The 17045-nt window shown below is 47.0% G+C and overlaps 1 protein-coding gene across 1 annotated transcript in view; it reads right to left on the reverse strand.

The window, feature by feature from the left end:
* MGAT5B (alpha-1,6-mannosylglycoprotein 6-beta-N-acetylglucosaminyltransferase B) overlaps positions 1–17045 on the reverse strand; it is a 260018-nt gene that overhangs the window by 172352 nt on the left and 70621 nt on the right. Inside the window, exon 3 of the mRNA XM_006135747.4 lies at positions 4174–4318. Within this exon, the coding sequence (XP_006135809.1) occupies positions 4174–4318 (145 nt within the window). The remainder of the gene's footprint in view (positions 1–4173; positions 4319–17045) is intronic.

Raw genomic sequence — 17045 nt, forward strand, 5'->3', positions numbered from 1 at the left:
ATGGGGTTCGAGCCCCCGATGGGGAGGACTGGGCTGGCTCTGCGGGCTTATGGGGGTGGAAGCTCTCCTGCAGCCCCCCGATTGACCCCTCTCTCCAGATGGCAGCCTGCGGCAAGTGCAGCCGGGCTGATGGCCGAGTGGTGTGATGTGCCCAGTGTGGGTACTCCGGGCACTCCAAGCCAGAACTTCTTTGCAAGCGGGGCACCCCTTAGAACTGTCTGTCCGGGGTGGGGGTCGGGACCCTTTAAGCGCAGCCCTCGGCTAGCCTGAGACATCATCTCCATGCTCTAAGTCCTCCTCTTATGCCCTGCCGGCACTGCTTCCGGCCATCCTTAAGCCCTGTTCAGAGTCCACTCAATGTGGACTTGCTAGTTCGAATTAGCAAAACGCTAATTCAAACTAGTTTTTAGTTCTAGACGCGTTAGTTCGAATTAGCTTAGTTCGAATTAATTAATTCGAACTAAGTTAGTTCGAACTAGCGCTGTAGTGTAGACATACCTCAGAGATTAATATCAAGGGTGACCTACTGAGGACTTTTTCAGGGGGGTAGCCATGTTAGTCTGTAACTGGAAAAAATTAAAAAATAATGAATAGTCTTGCAGCACCTTAGAGACTAACTAAAGATCAGTGGTCTCCAACCTTTTTACACCCAAGATCACTTTTTAAATGTCAGGGCAGGTCAAGATCTACCCCACCCGTTCCCCAAGACCCCACCCCTTCCTTGAGGCCCTGCCCTCTCCATTCTCCTCTCCATCATTTGCTGTCCCCAGCCCTTACTCACTCTCACTGGGTTGAAACAGGAGGTGTTGGCTCTGGGGTGGGAATGGGGATTTGGGTGTGAGAAGGGGTGAGAGGTGCAAACTCTGGGAGGGAATTTGGATGCTGGAGGAGGTGGAGAAGGGGATGCTGGCTCAGGGAGGAAGCTCCAAGCTGGAGAGTGTTGGGGTCAGGTGGAGGGTTGGGGTGCTGAGCAAGCCATAGGCTTGTGGGGATGCAGGAGTTTAGGATGTAGTGTATGAGGGGTTCAGGGCAGGGGGGCTGGGAGTATGATGGGCTTAGGACACAGGTTTACGGTATGTGGATGGCGCAGGATTGTTATGTGAGGGTCTGGCCAGGGGGAGGGAGCAGAGTGCTGGTGGGGTTCTGGCTAGAGGAGAGGGTGCAAGAGCGGGGTGCTGGTGAGAGTCTGGCCAGGGGACAGGGTGCTGGTGGGTGTCTGGCCAGGGGAGAGGGTCAGGGTTCTGGTGGGGATTTAGCTGAGGTAGGGTGCTGGTGGGGGTGTGATGGACCGGGCCGCTCTGGGCACAGCTGAGGGCGTCTGCTCAGGGTGAATTACTCAAATTCGGGGCTCCTTACAGCCTCCAGACTGGTGACCTTTCCAAACAGGCCCCAAAGCAGTCCCACAGAGCGCTTCAGCAGCCTGCCTGAAGCCTCACGAGCAAAACCCCCCCAACACCCCAGCAATATCCGTGCCCCAGATGGCCTTGGGCCTCATACACAGGTGAGGGGTCTTAGAACCCAATCTCACCTACCCCGAACAAGTTCTGTCCGGTTCCAAGAAACCAGCCATAGATCCCCGGTCAATTTACCCTCTGGATCTTACTCACAAATCACGCTGAGCCACTCCTTTAGCATCCTACATCTAAAGGTTTATTGCTACAAGAAAGAAAAGCATGAGAGTAAGGTTGCTAAAGTATCATACATTACATGCATCGACTCTCCCAGTTCTTGATGCAGGCTCTAGCAGAGATGTTATAGCTGCTGGCTTAAAAGCCCTTGTTATGCATCCTAGGTCAGGATGGGACCACAGTTCTTTCCGGCCCTTCGATCCCTGCACTGCTGCCTCTGGGATGAAGTGCTGAGCTGAGTACCAAGATGGAGTCAGCCACATGGCCTATTTATCCCTCCTTCCTGGTCTCTTCTTGGCTACAGCAGGTCACCTGGCCCATGGCCTATCCCTGTGTTCCCTGCTGGTAGCCCCTAGGTATGAGTCATCACTCCAGGCATGTCTTTGGCCTATAGAGGGCTATTGTTCCAGACATCTTGCCGGGCGCCGCCATTTTTAAATCCCCGGTAGTTCGGACTCCGTGCCCACGGCTACACGCGGCACGGAGTAGGTAGTTCGAATTAGGCTAATTCGAACTACCGTTACTCCTCGTTCTTAATTTGAACTACCTACTCCGTGCCACGTGTAGCTGAGGGCACGGAGTCCGAACTACCGGGGATTTAAAAATGGCAGCGCCCGGCAAGATGCAAACGAAGCCCGGGATATTTAAATCCCGGGCTTCATTTGCAACTTCGATTGACTACATTAACCACCCTAGTTAGAACTAGGGTGGTAGTGTAGACATACCCTCAGCCTCTTTGCATCTCAGTTATAACAGCTCCTAATTTATATGACCTTCATCACCATCTTTAATGGACTTCTCACAGCACACCTGTGAGATGCAACTGTACTATTATCCCCTTGGTACAGGTGGGGAACTGAGTCACAGGGCTGCTAAGCGATTTGCTGAAGATTACTTACACCACAAAAGCCCCTCTGTTCTTTTGATTTACTGTATTAGGGCACAGGTCTCCCCTCTTCTAAACCAGCCCTATAACTCTAATTCATCCTTTCTATTGCCCTACTTAACAGAGATGTGGTGAGGATAAATGCACTTTGACGTTAGGATGATGATGGCCATATAAGTTTCATATACAGGGAGTCTGTTTTAGGTTTAGCTCTAATTTAAATAAAGGAGGGAGGAGAGAAATGTATTCACAACATTCACAATAGTTTAATGGAATCAAAAACCAAGAGAGTTCTAACACCTTCACAGAACCCCAGACCACGGAGTTCCACACCATGCAAAGGAAGCTTCAGCGTGGAGTCACAGAAAGCATGGAACCAAGGGTGCAAAAACTGACAAACATACACTTCTCCTTTGGTATATATGGTTGTGACTATTTTCTTCCACTATTTGATCTGAGGAACTGGGTCTGGCCCACGAAAGCTCATCATCTAATAAACCATCTTGTTAGTCTTTAAAGTGCTACATAGTCCTGTATTTTGTTTCATACACTTCTCCTGGACCAGGCTATATCTACACTGCAGGCTTCTTGTGCAAGAAGCTTTTTGCAGAAGAGATCTTTCACAAAAACTTCTTGCACAAGAGCGCATCCACACTACAAAAGTGCATCGCAAAAGCAATGCGCTTTTGCACAAGAGAGCATCCAGACTCCCTGGACGCTCTCTTGAAAGAAAGCTCTGATTGCTATTCACAGAATAGCCACCAGAGCACCTGTGCTTTTTTCGATTGGTTCTTTTTTTGCAAAAACCCCGTGTTGCCCATCCACACACACCTTTTTGTGCAAGAACTCTGGCACAAAATCCTCTTTGTAGAAAGAGAAGTACCTATACTGCAAAAGCCCCTCTGTTCTTTCGATTTACTATCAATTTTCTTGCGCAAAAATGCACTTGAAGTGTGGATGCTCTGGGGGGTTTTGCGTAAAAATCCTGCAGGTAGATGTATCCCCGATGCAGCAGGGTGGTCCTGGGAGAAGCAGGTTGGAAATCAAGCCCATCCTGCACTCACCCGACTGTGGCAGCTCTGTCTCATGGGCAGGGCCTGGCTCCCTCCTCCAGTCATTGCTACCTGGCACATGAGGTCACAGCCCCACTCAGACTTGGCTTGGCTGCTGCTCTGCCATGACAGAGGCATGGGCCAAGTTGAGTGGTGCTGCAGGCCCATACACCAGGGTTGCAAAGCTGGGGGCGAGAGGGGTTCTTCAATGACCCATGTCCCTTGGCCGTTCAGTGCACCCACTGAATCAGGAGGCTACATCCCTCCAGCACCAGGTAGTGAGTATGTCTGGTTCACGTGGCTACATCGTGGCAGCAATAGCTCTGCACCAGAGAAATGCTCCCAGTTCGAGAGACTGGGGCAGGGAATGTGCTGAGCCTCCACATGAGAACAGCAGCACTGCTACTAGCAGCAGCCGCCCCAGAAAACGAAGCATGCCCAACTCTCATAGACAGCATGGGATGGGGGGAGGGTGGCACTCAGCATCCTGCAGGGCTCAGCCCTTTCAGTGTGCAATCAATGAGCTCCTCTCTTGTAAATGGAGCCGGGTGGCTGTGGAGAAAGGGTCTACCTGATCCCAGCTGGCTCCAGTCCCGCTGCCACTGACCTGTCCAGAAGAAAACGGGCCTCCTCCCCTTTCCGGAAGTCAGTGCTGTTCTCCAGCCTGGCTAGCACGTCCATCCTCTTCACCATCATCTCCAGCATGTCGCTCATCTTCCGTAGCACCCCTCTGGACTCCAGCGCGCCCATCACTGCAGGCACACAAAGAGCAGGAGAGAGGCTAGAGCAGGGCTTGGTGGTCAGAGGCACAGTCCTGGGACCGGGAAAGTGCTGGATTGTTAGCACTTGCCTGGGGGGGGAAGTGGGGGAGATGATCACATGAAAGTTGCCTTCCCTACACATGCCTGCCCCTGCATCTAAATCCTGGCCCACAGCGACCCCTGGCTGTGCCAACAAACCTCAGTCATGGCTGCACTCCCCACATCCTGCTCTTCCAGACCTAGGCTCTCTGCCAACAGCCTTGACAGTGTACCCCAGTCCTGGCTCCCTGGCTATTTCAGCCCTGGGTCACATGAGGAATGCACCTCAGCTGTCAGGTATCAGGTCATAGAAGCATAGGGCTGGAAGAGACTCTTACCTGTACTCCTGCTGCTGTTTATGTAGTGAGCACTGACAGGCTATGGGGTTGGAAGCTCCACAGGAAGCCTTATAAACCTGGATTCAAATGTTAATTTGGTCACAAACACGAGTTTGGTGGTTTCAGCCTAGAAGTCGTGTATTCCTGTTGCATAGCCAGGGCACAGCTTGACATAATGGGCCATCTTTGCTTATGTGCATCAGGAGATGCTGCTTTCTAGAATAATCAAGCAGACTGATGGAGGGAAGGGATGGAGAGGGCAGGAACTCAGGTCCTGCTTTATTCGGGTGCACTAGTTTCTGTACAGAAATCCATCCTCCTCTTCCCTGTAGCTGTTTGGATATTGACTTGGCAAAACCTCACTCAGAGCAGAGACAGGTCCAGCTGGGTCAACCTGGACACAGCATTCCACCATGTGGCCCTTGGCAAACACCAAGAGACTGCTCCCCATGCTTGGCTTGATGCAGTATTGCCTGATGGATTGCCCTGGAGGAGTTGCTATCTTGCAGAATCAGGTGCACTCTGGGCAGCCAGCTGGAGTCTGAAGGAGAAAACGGTTTGTGGCAATGTTAAGGACTGATTTCTCTTGCTCCTGCTCTGCTTATTTTGGCAAACAAAAAAAGCCCAAGGGCAGCATTTACATGATTTAAGAGCCTAAATGCCATTTTCAAAAGTGACATACCCAGATTCACAAAGGGATTTAGGCATCTGAAGAAGCATACAGGCTTTTCAGTAGGATTTCCAGAAATGCCTAAGCAGGTTGAGCACCCTGCTAGGTAGCTATCTGCACCTTTAGGCACCTAAATACCTTTAAATATCTTCAATTCATGAACAATTCAAATCTGATGGACTTAGGTTCCTAAGTCACTTTTGAACTTGGAACATAGCGTTCTAAGCCACTTGGGTGGTTTTGGAAATGTTGCCTCACCCATCCATCCTGCCCAACAGCAACCTGTCTTGGAAGCTCTACAGGAAGCCTCTAAAACCAGCCCCATCTGAACATTACCTCAGTGAGTAATGCTGTTACTGTAGAGGGGAGAAATGTTTCCTAACCTCAGCTGAAGTTTAGAGGCTGGGACGATAGCCCTTGTGACTGTGGAGTCTATTCTCATGCACGTTAAAAAATATCACCATGTTATTCCCTCACTAGTATCCTGCAGCAGTGAGTTCCACTGGTCAATTACACTGATTTCTTAGGTATTTCCTTTTATTCTTTTTATCTGTGTTGACTCCATCAAAAATCATTGACCATCCCTATTCTAGATCCACCAGGCAAGGGGCTAAAGCACCTTATTTCTATCCTTGTCTTTTCATCTTTTAGGGTACATCTACGCAGTAGCGCTATTTTGGAATAATGTCAGTTATTCCAAAATAATCTGGACTACAAGCAGTTATTTCAACATAATGTCAAAATAATGTAGAGATGGAGGACTCCTTACTCCAACTCCTGTAACCCTCATTGTACGAGGAGTAAGAGAAGTCGAAGGAAGGGTGCTCTCTCGGTCTTCCTGCTGTGTAGACTTTGCCAAAAGCCAAAATAATCTATTTCGACTTCAGCTATGCAATTGATGTAGCTCAAGTGGTGTAGCTTATTTCGGCTTTAGCCCTGCTGTGTAGATGTGCCCTTAGTGACCTGCGGTCCCTGCTAGGGAGCCAGTGGAAGGGGAATAAATTCCTATTTCATCTCATTTCAGTTCACACCGTGATGGTTAAAAAAAACACCCAAACAAAGCTAAGTAGCTCTGCTCAGCTTATCTCCTGTACTCCACACTTGGATATGTTTTAAAACGTACCTCACATTTCATTAACAGAGCAGCAGGAGGCTAACAGAGGGTGCTGGGCCCATAAAGATACACTGAGCATCACAGATGGATATCTGAGTTATGCATATCGTGTCCATTTGTAAACAGAAACAGAAACCTAAGATCTCTGTGGCATCTTGGCTTCAGCATCACTCCAATTTCTCCTCCCCTTGCCCCATCCCTGTCTTCTACAAAACTCGCCCCTTGGTGTGTACTGTACATGCCTCTTGTGCCGGTCACGTCTCACATGCGCTCATATTACTGACAACAACACAGCAGCGCTGCTGGCTCTGCGGAGCCTGTCTGGGGGAGGAACAGCAATGTCATTCAGCTGCCTATTTGAGGATGAGGAGAGGTGACCAACATGCAGGCCAAAGCCAGGATATACCCTGCAGCAGCTCGCTCTCTTTAACTGCAGGGAGAGGACAAAACTGACCGATGCTGCCTGTACTATTGGTCCCATCGAACAACAGACAAATCCCATTCATCGAGGTGGGGACAATGCCCTGCCTGCTTCTGTGTGTGCAATTTTACAAGGAAACAATAAGCTGGCACCTTGCCATACTTCCCCATGCTTTCTTCTGACTCAAGCCTCAGCCACAAGACCTGAGCAGCCTGAGGTTAAGGAGAACTCTTCTAGCAGTAAGTGAGCAACAGGCTTACTGGGGGCATGATCATACACTAGGATGGTGCAGGGACATAATTTGCAATAGAGAAAGGAGGCTGATGCTCCCCCAGTACCTGGTTTGCACCCCCAGATTTTTCATTAATTTATATGCTCCACTTCTCCCCTTCCACCTGAGTTTTGTAGGACATAATAATATAATCCTGTATAATATTCCCATATATGCTGATATCCCTCCTGGGATGGCACGTCACATGATGGAGACAGATTTGGAAGTCAATGATCAGGACTAAGAAGAGAGCATTTATAAGTTATTTTGCTGAACATAAGCCCTTTAGTGAGTCTCGTTAATACAACAGATAATAACCGTGAAAGAGCCATCACAGTCATCAGACTGCAGGCAGTAATCTGTACTGTATGAAGCCTCTACAGATCCACTTGATAAAATGTTTGCTCCCAAACAGCCTAGTGAGTACATGACACTATACAAAGTCCTTAAGGGGGATTTACAAGATAACCATTACCAGCCATTGTAAAGCTGTTACTGAGTCCCGATGCTCACTCCAAGACGTGTCACGTGCCTTTGAATGAGATTTTGTGCATTTATACACATTGTATTATAGCGGTTTTTTAAATTGGACTCAGAAAAGCAAAAAAGTACTTCAGAAAAATAATACCTATCTTCTGTGGGTTTGACCCAGACACCTCACCCTGATTGCTCAATGCATTAACTGTATGAGGATGCAGCTGTACCTCTTCTGTTGAAATCAGTGGGTGTGACAAGTCTCAGGCATCTTGCAGCTCTGAAAATGTACCCACAGGGCCACATTTGCAAACAGCAGAACCTGTCACACCTGCAAAACATTTGCATGTGCAAAAACATGACTGCATGGGGATGCACAAAAGACATTTTGAGGGAGAAAATGGATTACCAGACTAAAAAAAAAGGCACAAATTTAACCACTGGGATAGTTTCCAAGGACTGGCTCCTTCACTGGTAATTTTAAAATAAAGATTGGATGGTTTAGGTCTAGTTCAAACAGGAATGAATTCATGGAACTCCTCTGGTCTGTACTCAGCAGGAGGTCAGACTACATGATCACAGTGCTCCTTTCTGACCTCGGAATCTGTGAACTGCAAATTCAGTGTGGCAGGGATTCATGTGTAGTCTAAGTTGCATTGCATGCTTATTTTCACAAGGGCTAGCCTGTGCTGAAGCTTTGGATTTGTTACAAAAAACCGCATAGTCTAAACCACCTAAAGAACTGCCTAGAGCCAAAATTCATAGCATTAATTCAATGCCCAGATACCACATAGGGTACATCTAAACTACATCCCTCTTTCGAAAGAGGGATGTAAATTAGACATATCAAAATTGTAAATGAAGCTGGGATTTGAATTTCCTGTGCTCCATTTGCATAATCACATCACGGCATTTTTTCAAAAATCACTATTTCGAAAGTGAAACCATGGTCTAGACGTGGTTCTTTTGAAAAGAAAAGCCTTTTTTGAAAGATCCTGTACTCCTTAAAAAATGATTTCTTCATACCTGCAAAGGCCCAAGGTCACAGGCACAAATCACAATGGAGAGGAGGACACAGGCAGAAAGGAGAAAAGTTGCTCTTCTTTACCGTATTAAGCATTTGGGAGAAGCTCTGTTTTATGGCAGTGCTGGTGAGGTCAGGAATTTAGAACACAGTGAGCTAGTTCAGAGTGGGAGATAACGGTAAATGTAGACATAACAGCAGCCAGAGAAGATGAAGATGGATTGCAGCCACCACACTTTTATGTGTCTCTGGGGTGGGAGTGGGAGGGTAAAAAACCTCAGCTGAGAGGGATTTGTCAGAGGGGAATACTGCTTGAAAATGCAATAGCTCATCAGTCCAGATGATTCACAGCTGCTGCCGCTCCGGCTGCCACTCAGCATTGGGCTGCCCCCTTGTTTTATGACTAGATTGCATTTGTTTAATGAGAGGGGTCCAATTAGCATTGCAGTTCATCTGAAATTGAAATGGTAACTTGCAAGGCTTAGGCAGAGCAGCAGAGCTGTCCCCCTACAAAGATAAAGACTGTGTCTAGACTGGCCAGTTTTTCCAGAAAATCAGCCACTTTTCCGGAAAAATTTGTCAGCGTCTACACTGGCCGCTTGAATTTCCGCAAAAGCACTGACTTCCTACTGTAAGAAATCAGTGCTTTTTGCGGAAATACTATGCTGCTCCCGTTCGGGCAAAAGTCCCTTTTGCGCAAAACTTTTGCACAAAAGGGCCAGTGTAGACAGCTGAGATTTGTTTTGCGCAAAAAAGCCCCGATCGCGAAAATGGCGATCGGGGCTTTTTTGCGCAAAAGCGTGTCTAGATTGATCACAGACGCTTTTCCGCAAAAAGTGCTTTTGCGGAAAAGCGTCCGTGCCAATCTAGACGCTTTTTTCCGAAAATGCTTTTAATGGAAAACTTTTCCGTTAAAAGCGTTTCCGGAAAATCATGCCAGTCTAGACGTAGCCAAAGAGTCTGTCTGTCAGCAACAGAGGCAAAGGGCCCAGGATGCCTGTTTAAAGCCCTTAACCAAGGAGGTAAAGTTGGGGCAGGTGGATGAGAGGGGTAGTTTTAAGCACATTAAAGGAAATGGCTGTAATGCAACCTCTTTCCCAAAGGAAGAACAAACCCAGCTGGCTCCTTTGCTCTGCCTGGTGGGTGACTTAAGAAAGCTACACAAGACGTCAGCTCTGGTAGAGGAGAGGACAGGCGGGGAGGGGAAATACCTGTAGATAAGTACCTATAGCTTCACACTCTGGAGATCTGACCTCTGCTGCACCGATTTGCTTATTACATTTGTAACCTTTCTGTCAAGTAACAACCACAGTAGCCAGGGCCGGATTCAATAGCTAGGGGCCTTTTCATCCATCCCACACAGAACTGGCTGAAGCCCCCACCCAGTAACCTGGGAAATTCACACACACCCCTGGGCACCTCATTGCAGGAGGAGTAATGGTAGTTCGAATTAGGAGCTTTAATTTGAACTACCTAGCCCATGCCGCGTGTAGCCGCGGGCAGGGAGTTCGAACTACCGGACATTTTAAAATGGCGGCGCCTGGGAACATGCAAATAAAGCCCAGGATATTTTAATCCCGGGCTTCATTTGCAAGTTAGAATGACTACATTAGCCACCCCAGTTCAAACTAGGGTGGCAGTGTAGACATACCCTGAGAGACAATGCTTCCCCACTCGCAGCATAGCATCTGAGAAACTTTTAACGAAAGAGGTAGAGAAGTAGTGTGACATTTAGAAAAACACCACAAACAGGGTTCATAACCAACCCACGGATAAACATCCCAGCTGAGCTAGGCTGTGCAATGTCCTTTGCCTCTCAGGCTCACAAATCCAGCCATGTAAGTGACCCATTCCCATGCCCAACCCTTCTCTGCACCCCCCTTAGAGACACTGCCCTTGGTAAGGGCAGATCAGAGTTCACCTCCCACCCTGAGTGGGGGAAGGATTCATCTTACCCACTCCACTAGCCACTCACCACTGCTCCCGCTGGCCTCCTGCTGCGGCTTCTGCCAACCGTCTGGCAGCTACCCTGCTGGCCACTGCTCCCACTTCCTTCTGCCAGCTGCTGCTCCTGCCAGCCACCTACCCTGCCAGCCGCTGCTCCCACTTGCTCCTGCCAGCTTCTGCTCCCACCAGCCAGCCACCCCACTAGCCACTACTCCCACTTGCTCCTGCCAGCCACTGCTCCCACCGGCCAGCCACCCCACTAGCCACCTGCCACTGCTCCCACCACCTGCCTGTCAGCCGCCCACCTGCCTGCCAGCTTCTGGCCTCATGTTGGATTTAGCTCTAGGCCAAACCTAGTGATTTCAGGTCTTTGTGATTTCAGGTTTCTGTGATTTAAGCTTCTTAGTGATTTCAGCTCTTGGCCTGCAGCACAGCACACTCCAACCCAAAGATTCCAGCATCCGCTGGAATAATTTTAAAATTATAATGAGACTCCTTATGGAATCTGTGTTAGTTCTATCATTAGAACAAGTGGAGCAGGGAGAGAAACAGGTTGAACCAGTCTTACAGCTCATGCCTGGAGGGCAGGTAGCCTGCTGGTTCAGAGCTCTGCCCTTCCCCCCAGTTGACTTCACAGGGTCTGGAAGAGAAAGCCCTGTCCATCCGAGATTCTTTACAGTGATAGTGTCTCTCCTGCAAGCATTGGTAGTCATATTTTACAATTCCTGCATTTAGGGTTAACACGGTTTGTGACTCTACAACAGCCAAATTGGTTAAAATATGCAAAATACCATTCTAAATCAAATATCTATCACGCCTAAGCAACTAAGTGAACTGTATTTACATAACAATAGTTGAATACTTTGCAGGGCTAAGCTACTGAGTGAGCATAACCACATCCAGGATTCCTTTCCCATTCTAGCTGGCTGCAGTGGACGCATTGATCCAGGCCCTGCTTACATATTTATTGATGGGGGATTTCTACATCCCTAACCCATCACCAGGAAGCCTTGGGAACATTAAAGATTTTCTCTCTTCATTCCTCCCCCTCCTCTGAAGCAGGTCAGAATTTGGCCTGTTTTGCAGATAGGGTAACTGAGGCATGGAGACATTATGGGACTGGGTTTTCCAATGAGTTGCGCTAAGACATAGGCAGCAAAATATGAGTCCAGGTTTCCTACTGTGGCAGCATGGTTGGGTGCACACTGGTGCTGAGCTCCTTTGAGAATCTGTCTTCACGGGGCTCACCCAAAGCTCGTGCTACATCCATGTTGTTTAGGTGATCAATTCCTCAGAACAAGGGGCTGAGTCTCCCTTTCTTTTATACAACATCTTGCATGCTGCTATAAACCACACAAGGAAAGCACCTGATTTGCTCCCTGCCCACCTTTTCCACTATCAGGGACCCAGTTGCCCTTCCCAACAAGGGGAGGTCATTTCTGCAAGTACAGCTCCCAGCAGCCTGGCTTTTTCAGGAGACATGTTGAGAGTTTAACCCACTAGGATTGAAACATAACTTCTGAAAACTCCACCAGCTTGAGAAAGGGCTTCTGGGAATGGCATTGGCATGAGTGGCAGATTAAAGAGGGCAAGTAGGCAGCAGGCATTTCACTGCATGGCACACACACATCTCCAATTGCAAGATGATGGCGAGACTGCAGGGCGGGGCAGCCACTGTTTGCAGATGCCTTCTCTGTGTGTGTATTAGAACTGTATAAACCAAAACCTGGATGAGTTCCCAGGTCCTGGGCAGTGAGAACAACACCCACTGGCAGGCAGACTATTTGATGAGAACGCCTCTGAAAATCAAATCAACTTGCAGCCAAGTTTTAAGCTCTTCTTTCTCCCCATACACTTAATTTCATTGGGCTCTGCAGTCTATCAGAATCTTCCTGTAAGCAACAGCTGCTTAGTGTGGTTGGATATAAGTGAGTTCCAGATCATCCCCTTTGAACAGAGCGTGGGCTGGCTCTTTGGGCAGGATGGCGTAGGACACCTTGCTGCACGCTTCCTACCTCTACCTGGATGGGCCAGGAGGCTTTGCTTTATCCAGGAAAGGAACAAGGGTGCTTTCCATTTCTATGTTACCACTTGTCTGAATCGAGCCCTGGGCTACCAGTTCCAGCAGGAAGAAGTAAATCTATATTTTTTATTATTATGATTATATAGTGCTTAGAGCCCCCAGCCCCACTGTGCAAACCAAAAGGCAGCCTGTTCCCATGGAGAGTGCTTCCACTCTAAATAGAAAAAGTTATTATCTCCAATATACAGACAAGAAACTGTCGACCAGAGCAATGAAGTGACTTGCCCACGGTCACATAAGAAGTTTGTGGCAGAGCAGAGGACTGAATCCATACCTTCTAAGACTTGTCTAGTGTCAGAGCTATCACCTCATTCCCCCTGAGCTACAGTGCTGATTTAATATATTCATCAAGTGTGATTATACAGATCCACGTTTTTCACATTTTTGAGAGATTTCAAGGCTCATTTTGGTAGACTCCTCTGTCAGGCTACAGCTACACTACGTGCTTTGCTGGAAGAAGCAATGCAAATTAAGCAAGGATTAACATTTTCTCACACTTCATTTGCATAATCTCTTCCAGTCCATTTTTGCACAAGAAGTTTTTGCACAAAAACAAGCAGTGTGGACATTTCTCTTTTGTGCAAAAACTCCTCCCAGGGAGAGTCATAAGGATCTCGTGCAAAAAGGGGGTTTTGTGCAAATAGGAAACGTCCACACTGCTTGTTTTTGCACAAAAACCTCTTGCTACTCTGTGCTTCATTTGCATCGCTTCTTCCAGCAAAGCGCGTAGTGTAGCTAAAGCCTGAGAAAGTGAGGGGAGATTTGTTCCTTTTAAAAAGAAAAAAAGGATGAAAAATTAGATATTAAAAACAAACAAATCCCCTTCCCTGGATAATTGTAACATGCAGCACTTTCCCAACCAAAAAGTGAAAGGCTGAGGGACACATCCCTGCTGTGTCTCTAACTGGCAAAATTTGAACCTCCCCCTTTGCTGAGGGCTCTCTGGTTCTTTTGGTTTTGTATCAGCAGCTTAAGAAAGAGAACAAGAAATATTGGACATTTCTTGGCAGTGGTTAATATGGCTCTTGAAAAGTGTGTCTCATTAAAAAAAGAGGGAGAAAAACTGCTGAATCTGCTTTCTTGAAATGCAAGAGCCAGGACTAATTTGCCCTACACCTAACGCACAATTCTGGCCACCTGCAGCACTGATGCTCAGCTGCGCTGACAAGGGAAGAGCAAATCAAGTAACACAAGTGGCATTTCTGCACAGCAACTGGAGCAGGCAGAACTTGTTTACCAGCCAGGAATGTATCTCATAAAGGTACCTCTGCACTGCTGCTGGGTGCCTGCTTCCCAGCTCGGAGAGACAGACATGTGCTACCTCTGCTCCAGTGAGAGTGCTAAAATAGCCGTGAAGCTGTAGCAGCAGAGACGGTGGCACAGGTTAGTGGCCCAATTACATACCCAGCAGGTTTGGCAAGACCATTCACAGGTGGCTAAAAAGAGCTGCTGTCCAGGCTGGCCTGGCCATGTTGCTACATTTAACATGCTAGCTCAAGCAGAACTAGCACGTCTGTGTACTAGTGCTGGAGTTCATTGTAGGCACCCAAAGGGACGTCCTCAGGCAAATGTTTGGCATCTCTTTATGCAGGGATCCAATGTGGAGTCACCCACAAGTCCTATGCAAAGGGCAGTGGAGAGTTGTGCACCCCAGACTCAGAGCAGGGAACAAACTCTGACTCATAGGCTACGTCTAGACTGGCATGATTTTCCGGAAATGCTTTTAACGCAAAAGTTTTCCGTTAAAAACATTTTCGGAACAGAGCGTCTAGATTGGCACGGACTCTTTCCCGCAAAAGCACTTTTTGCGGAAAAGCGTCCGTGGCCAATCTAGACGTGCTTTTCCACAAAAAAGCCCCAATTGCCATTTTTGTGATTGGGGCTTTTTTGCGGAAAACAAATCTGAGCTGTCTACACTGGCCCTTTTGCGCAAAAGGACTTTTTCACGAACGGGAGCAGCATAGTATTTCCGCAAGAACCCTGACAATCTTACATGAGATCGTCAGTGCTTTTGCGGAAATTCAAGCGGCCAGTGTAGACAGCTGGCAAGTTTTTCTGGAAAAGCGGCTGATTTTCCGGAAAAACTGGCCAGTCTAGACACAGCCAGACACTGTTGTGTTGCAGTTTAGTACCTGGTTTCCTCTTTGCTTTGTGGGGAGGGGAAAGTGATCTGCATGAGATCTTTCCTGGTGGTGGCTAAGGGAGGGAGTCAATACTTTGCTTCCTCCACTTCAGTCTCAAGTCCCCACAGAGAGGCTGCTCACGCCTACCCTCTGTGACCCATGATGTTGGCAGAGCACACAGGGCAGCTTTAGAAGCTCTCCCACAAAGGCACATACCACAGCTCGCAGGTTAGCTAATGGTGTTGTACTGATTTCCCCAAAAGATAACCTGCAATTTTCCTGCATTTTCTTTCCCTGAGCTATAGCATCACAGTCTGACAGAAGCAGGAGGAACAGCTTAGTGATTAGAGAAGGTCACACACATCAATGCAACAATGTGCATTGTGAAAGTAGCTGCTTTTGAAGTTAGGGTGAAATTCATCCCTCAGGAGAAGAGCAAGCTCAAGGTCTATGCACCACCAGAATAGGTGCAAAATGAACCTATTTTATATAGCCTTTGTGCTTGCCCTCTACAATGGGATGAATTGTATTCACTCTCACTGAATACACTTTCGATACCCATTCTCAGACTATTGGTGGGTGAACAATTCACTTTGAATACTGGGTCACAGCTACTTGTGCAGCGATTGATCATCTTAGTTCCATGGTATTTGTTCTGCTTCTTATCTAGAAGGATGCAATGTTTTACACAATCAAATAGCAATTGAAGAATAACAAATGCACTGCACACATGGATTAAAAATTATGTGTGCTGTAATGCAGATATTTTTACCAGTGGTGAAAGTCATTGTGCATGGTGAAAATTCATCAGTAATTACTGAATCTTCATGGATACCAACTAATATGAATCCAAACACAACTGTTAGCTGATTAGGTTTTGGGGGGTTGTTACTAATCAAACAGCTCCACTAAATACCAAGAGGAAAGCTCCTAACTAGCCTTAATAATCTTAATCTTAATATATATTTTAGAAATGTGCATCTGTGTCTGTCTGTCCATGATTGCATTTGTTCAAGAACTCCATCTAAACAGTAAGAGCTAGGACTACCAAATTTGGTAGGCAACTTCCTCTTATCAGGACTTAAAGCAAGGTCAAGGTTTGGTATTACCAGGATAATGGGATGTGTCTGCAATTTGATTTTATAAATGCAATTTATAAATGCAATTTTCTCATAAAATGGAAAAGGAGGGGTCAAGTAGGAGAGAGTTATTCTGCAGAATGACCACAGGGGGCAGCAAGGGCCAGAGATGCGGACCCCATTGAGCCAGCAGGTAGCAGGGGTAGAGAAAGGGACAGCTATCTACCATACATTTAAAATTATGTATCTGTTTGTGCATCTGTCCTCCAATGGGGGGATATGCACCCCTCCCCCAGCTGTGCCTGCTGCAGCTGCAACTGCATGAACAGCTGCTTCTCATCTGGCCCCAAGCTGCTGCAGTGAGAGAGGAATGGAGTGGTCTTCGCTCTAGGGCAGCCTGCATACTGAACCATTCATCCCCAGCCCCACTCCAGAACAATTATTTAAATGAAGACACACAAAATTTATTTGAGTTAAGGACCAGAGCAACACCAGGTAAATCTTCTAGTCAACTATAATGGCAAAGAAAGCACACATAGAACTATGCAAAGGATTAATTAAGTCTGACCATTTTTGATAGTTCCCCCAAGTGGCAGACATTCTTTAAAGTCAATCACTGAACTAACAGAGTTTTTCATAACAGTGCTATGAAATAATGATTGCAATCAGTCACATTTTACTGTATCTCATGAGACATGCTAATCATCACAATGGAGGGAGGGGAACAGGTTACAGCGCTTCAGGGGGGTATATACCAAGTAATTGAATGGAACCAGGAAAAAGCAAACGTGCTAAATACTGGGACATAAAATAGTTTCCCTAGGAAAGTGATGGCATCTCAACAGAGTTGTTGAAATGTGAACTGCCCAGATCACTGGATAATAAATCAAAGAGAACAATCTTGTGGTGGAAATGTGCTAGTGCTGAAATGGCCTCTCTGGCTATATCTACAGTACCAGGTTATTTCAAAATAAGTTATTTTGAAATAATCACTCTCAAAATAGCTATTTCAAAATAAGTTTATTCCTCTTCAGAAGCAAGAGTTATTATTTCCAAATAACAAGTCCATTATTTTGAAATAACAGGTTTGGTAGTATGGATGCTCACCTTGTTATTTCAAAATAAGGGAAGTTAT

This window comes from Pelodiscus sinensis, chromosome 20 (assembly GCF_049634645.1).
Source record: "Pelodiscus sinensis isolate JC-2024 chromosome 20, ASM4963464v1, whole genome shotgun sequence".
Classification (NCBI taxonomy): domain Eukaryota; kingdom Metazoa; phylum Chordata; order Testudines; family Trionychidae; genus Pelodiscus; species Pelodiscus sinensis.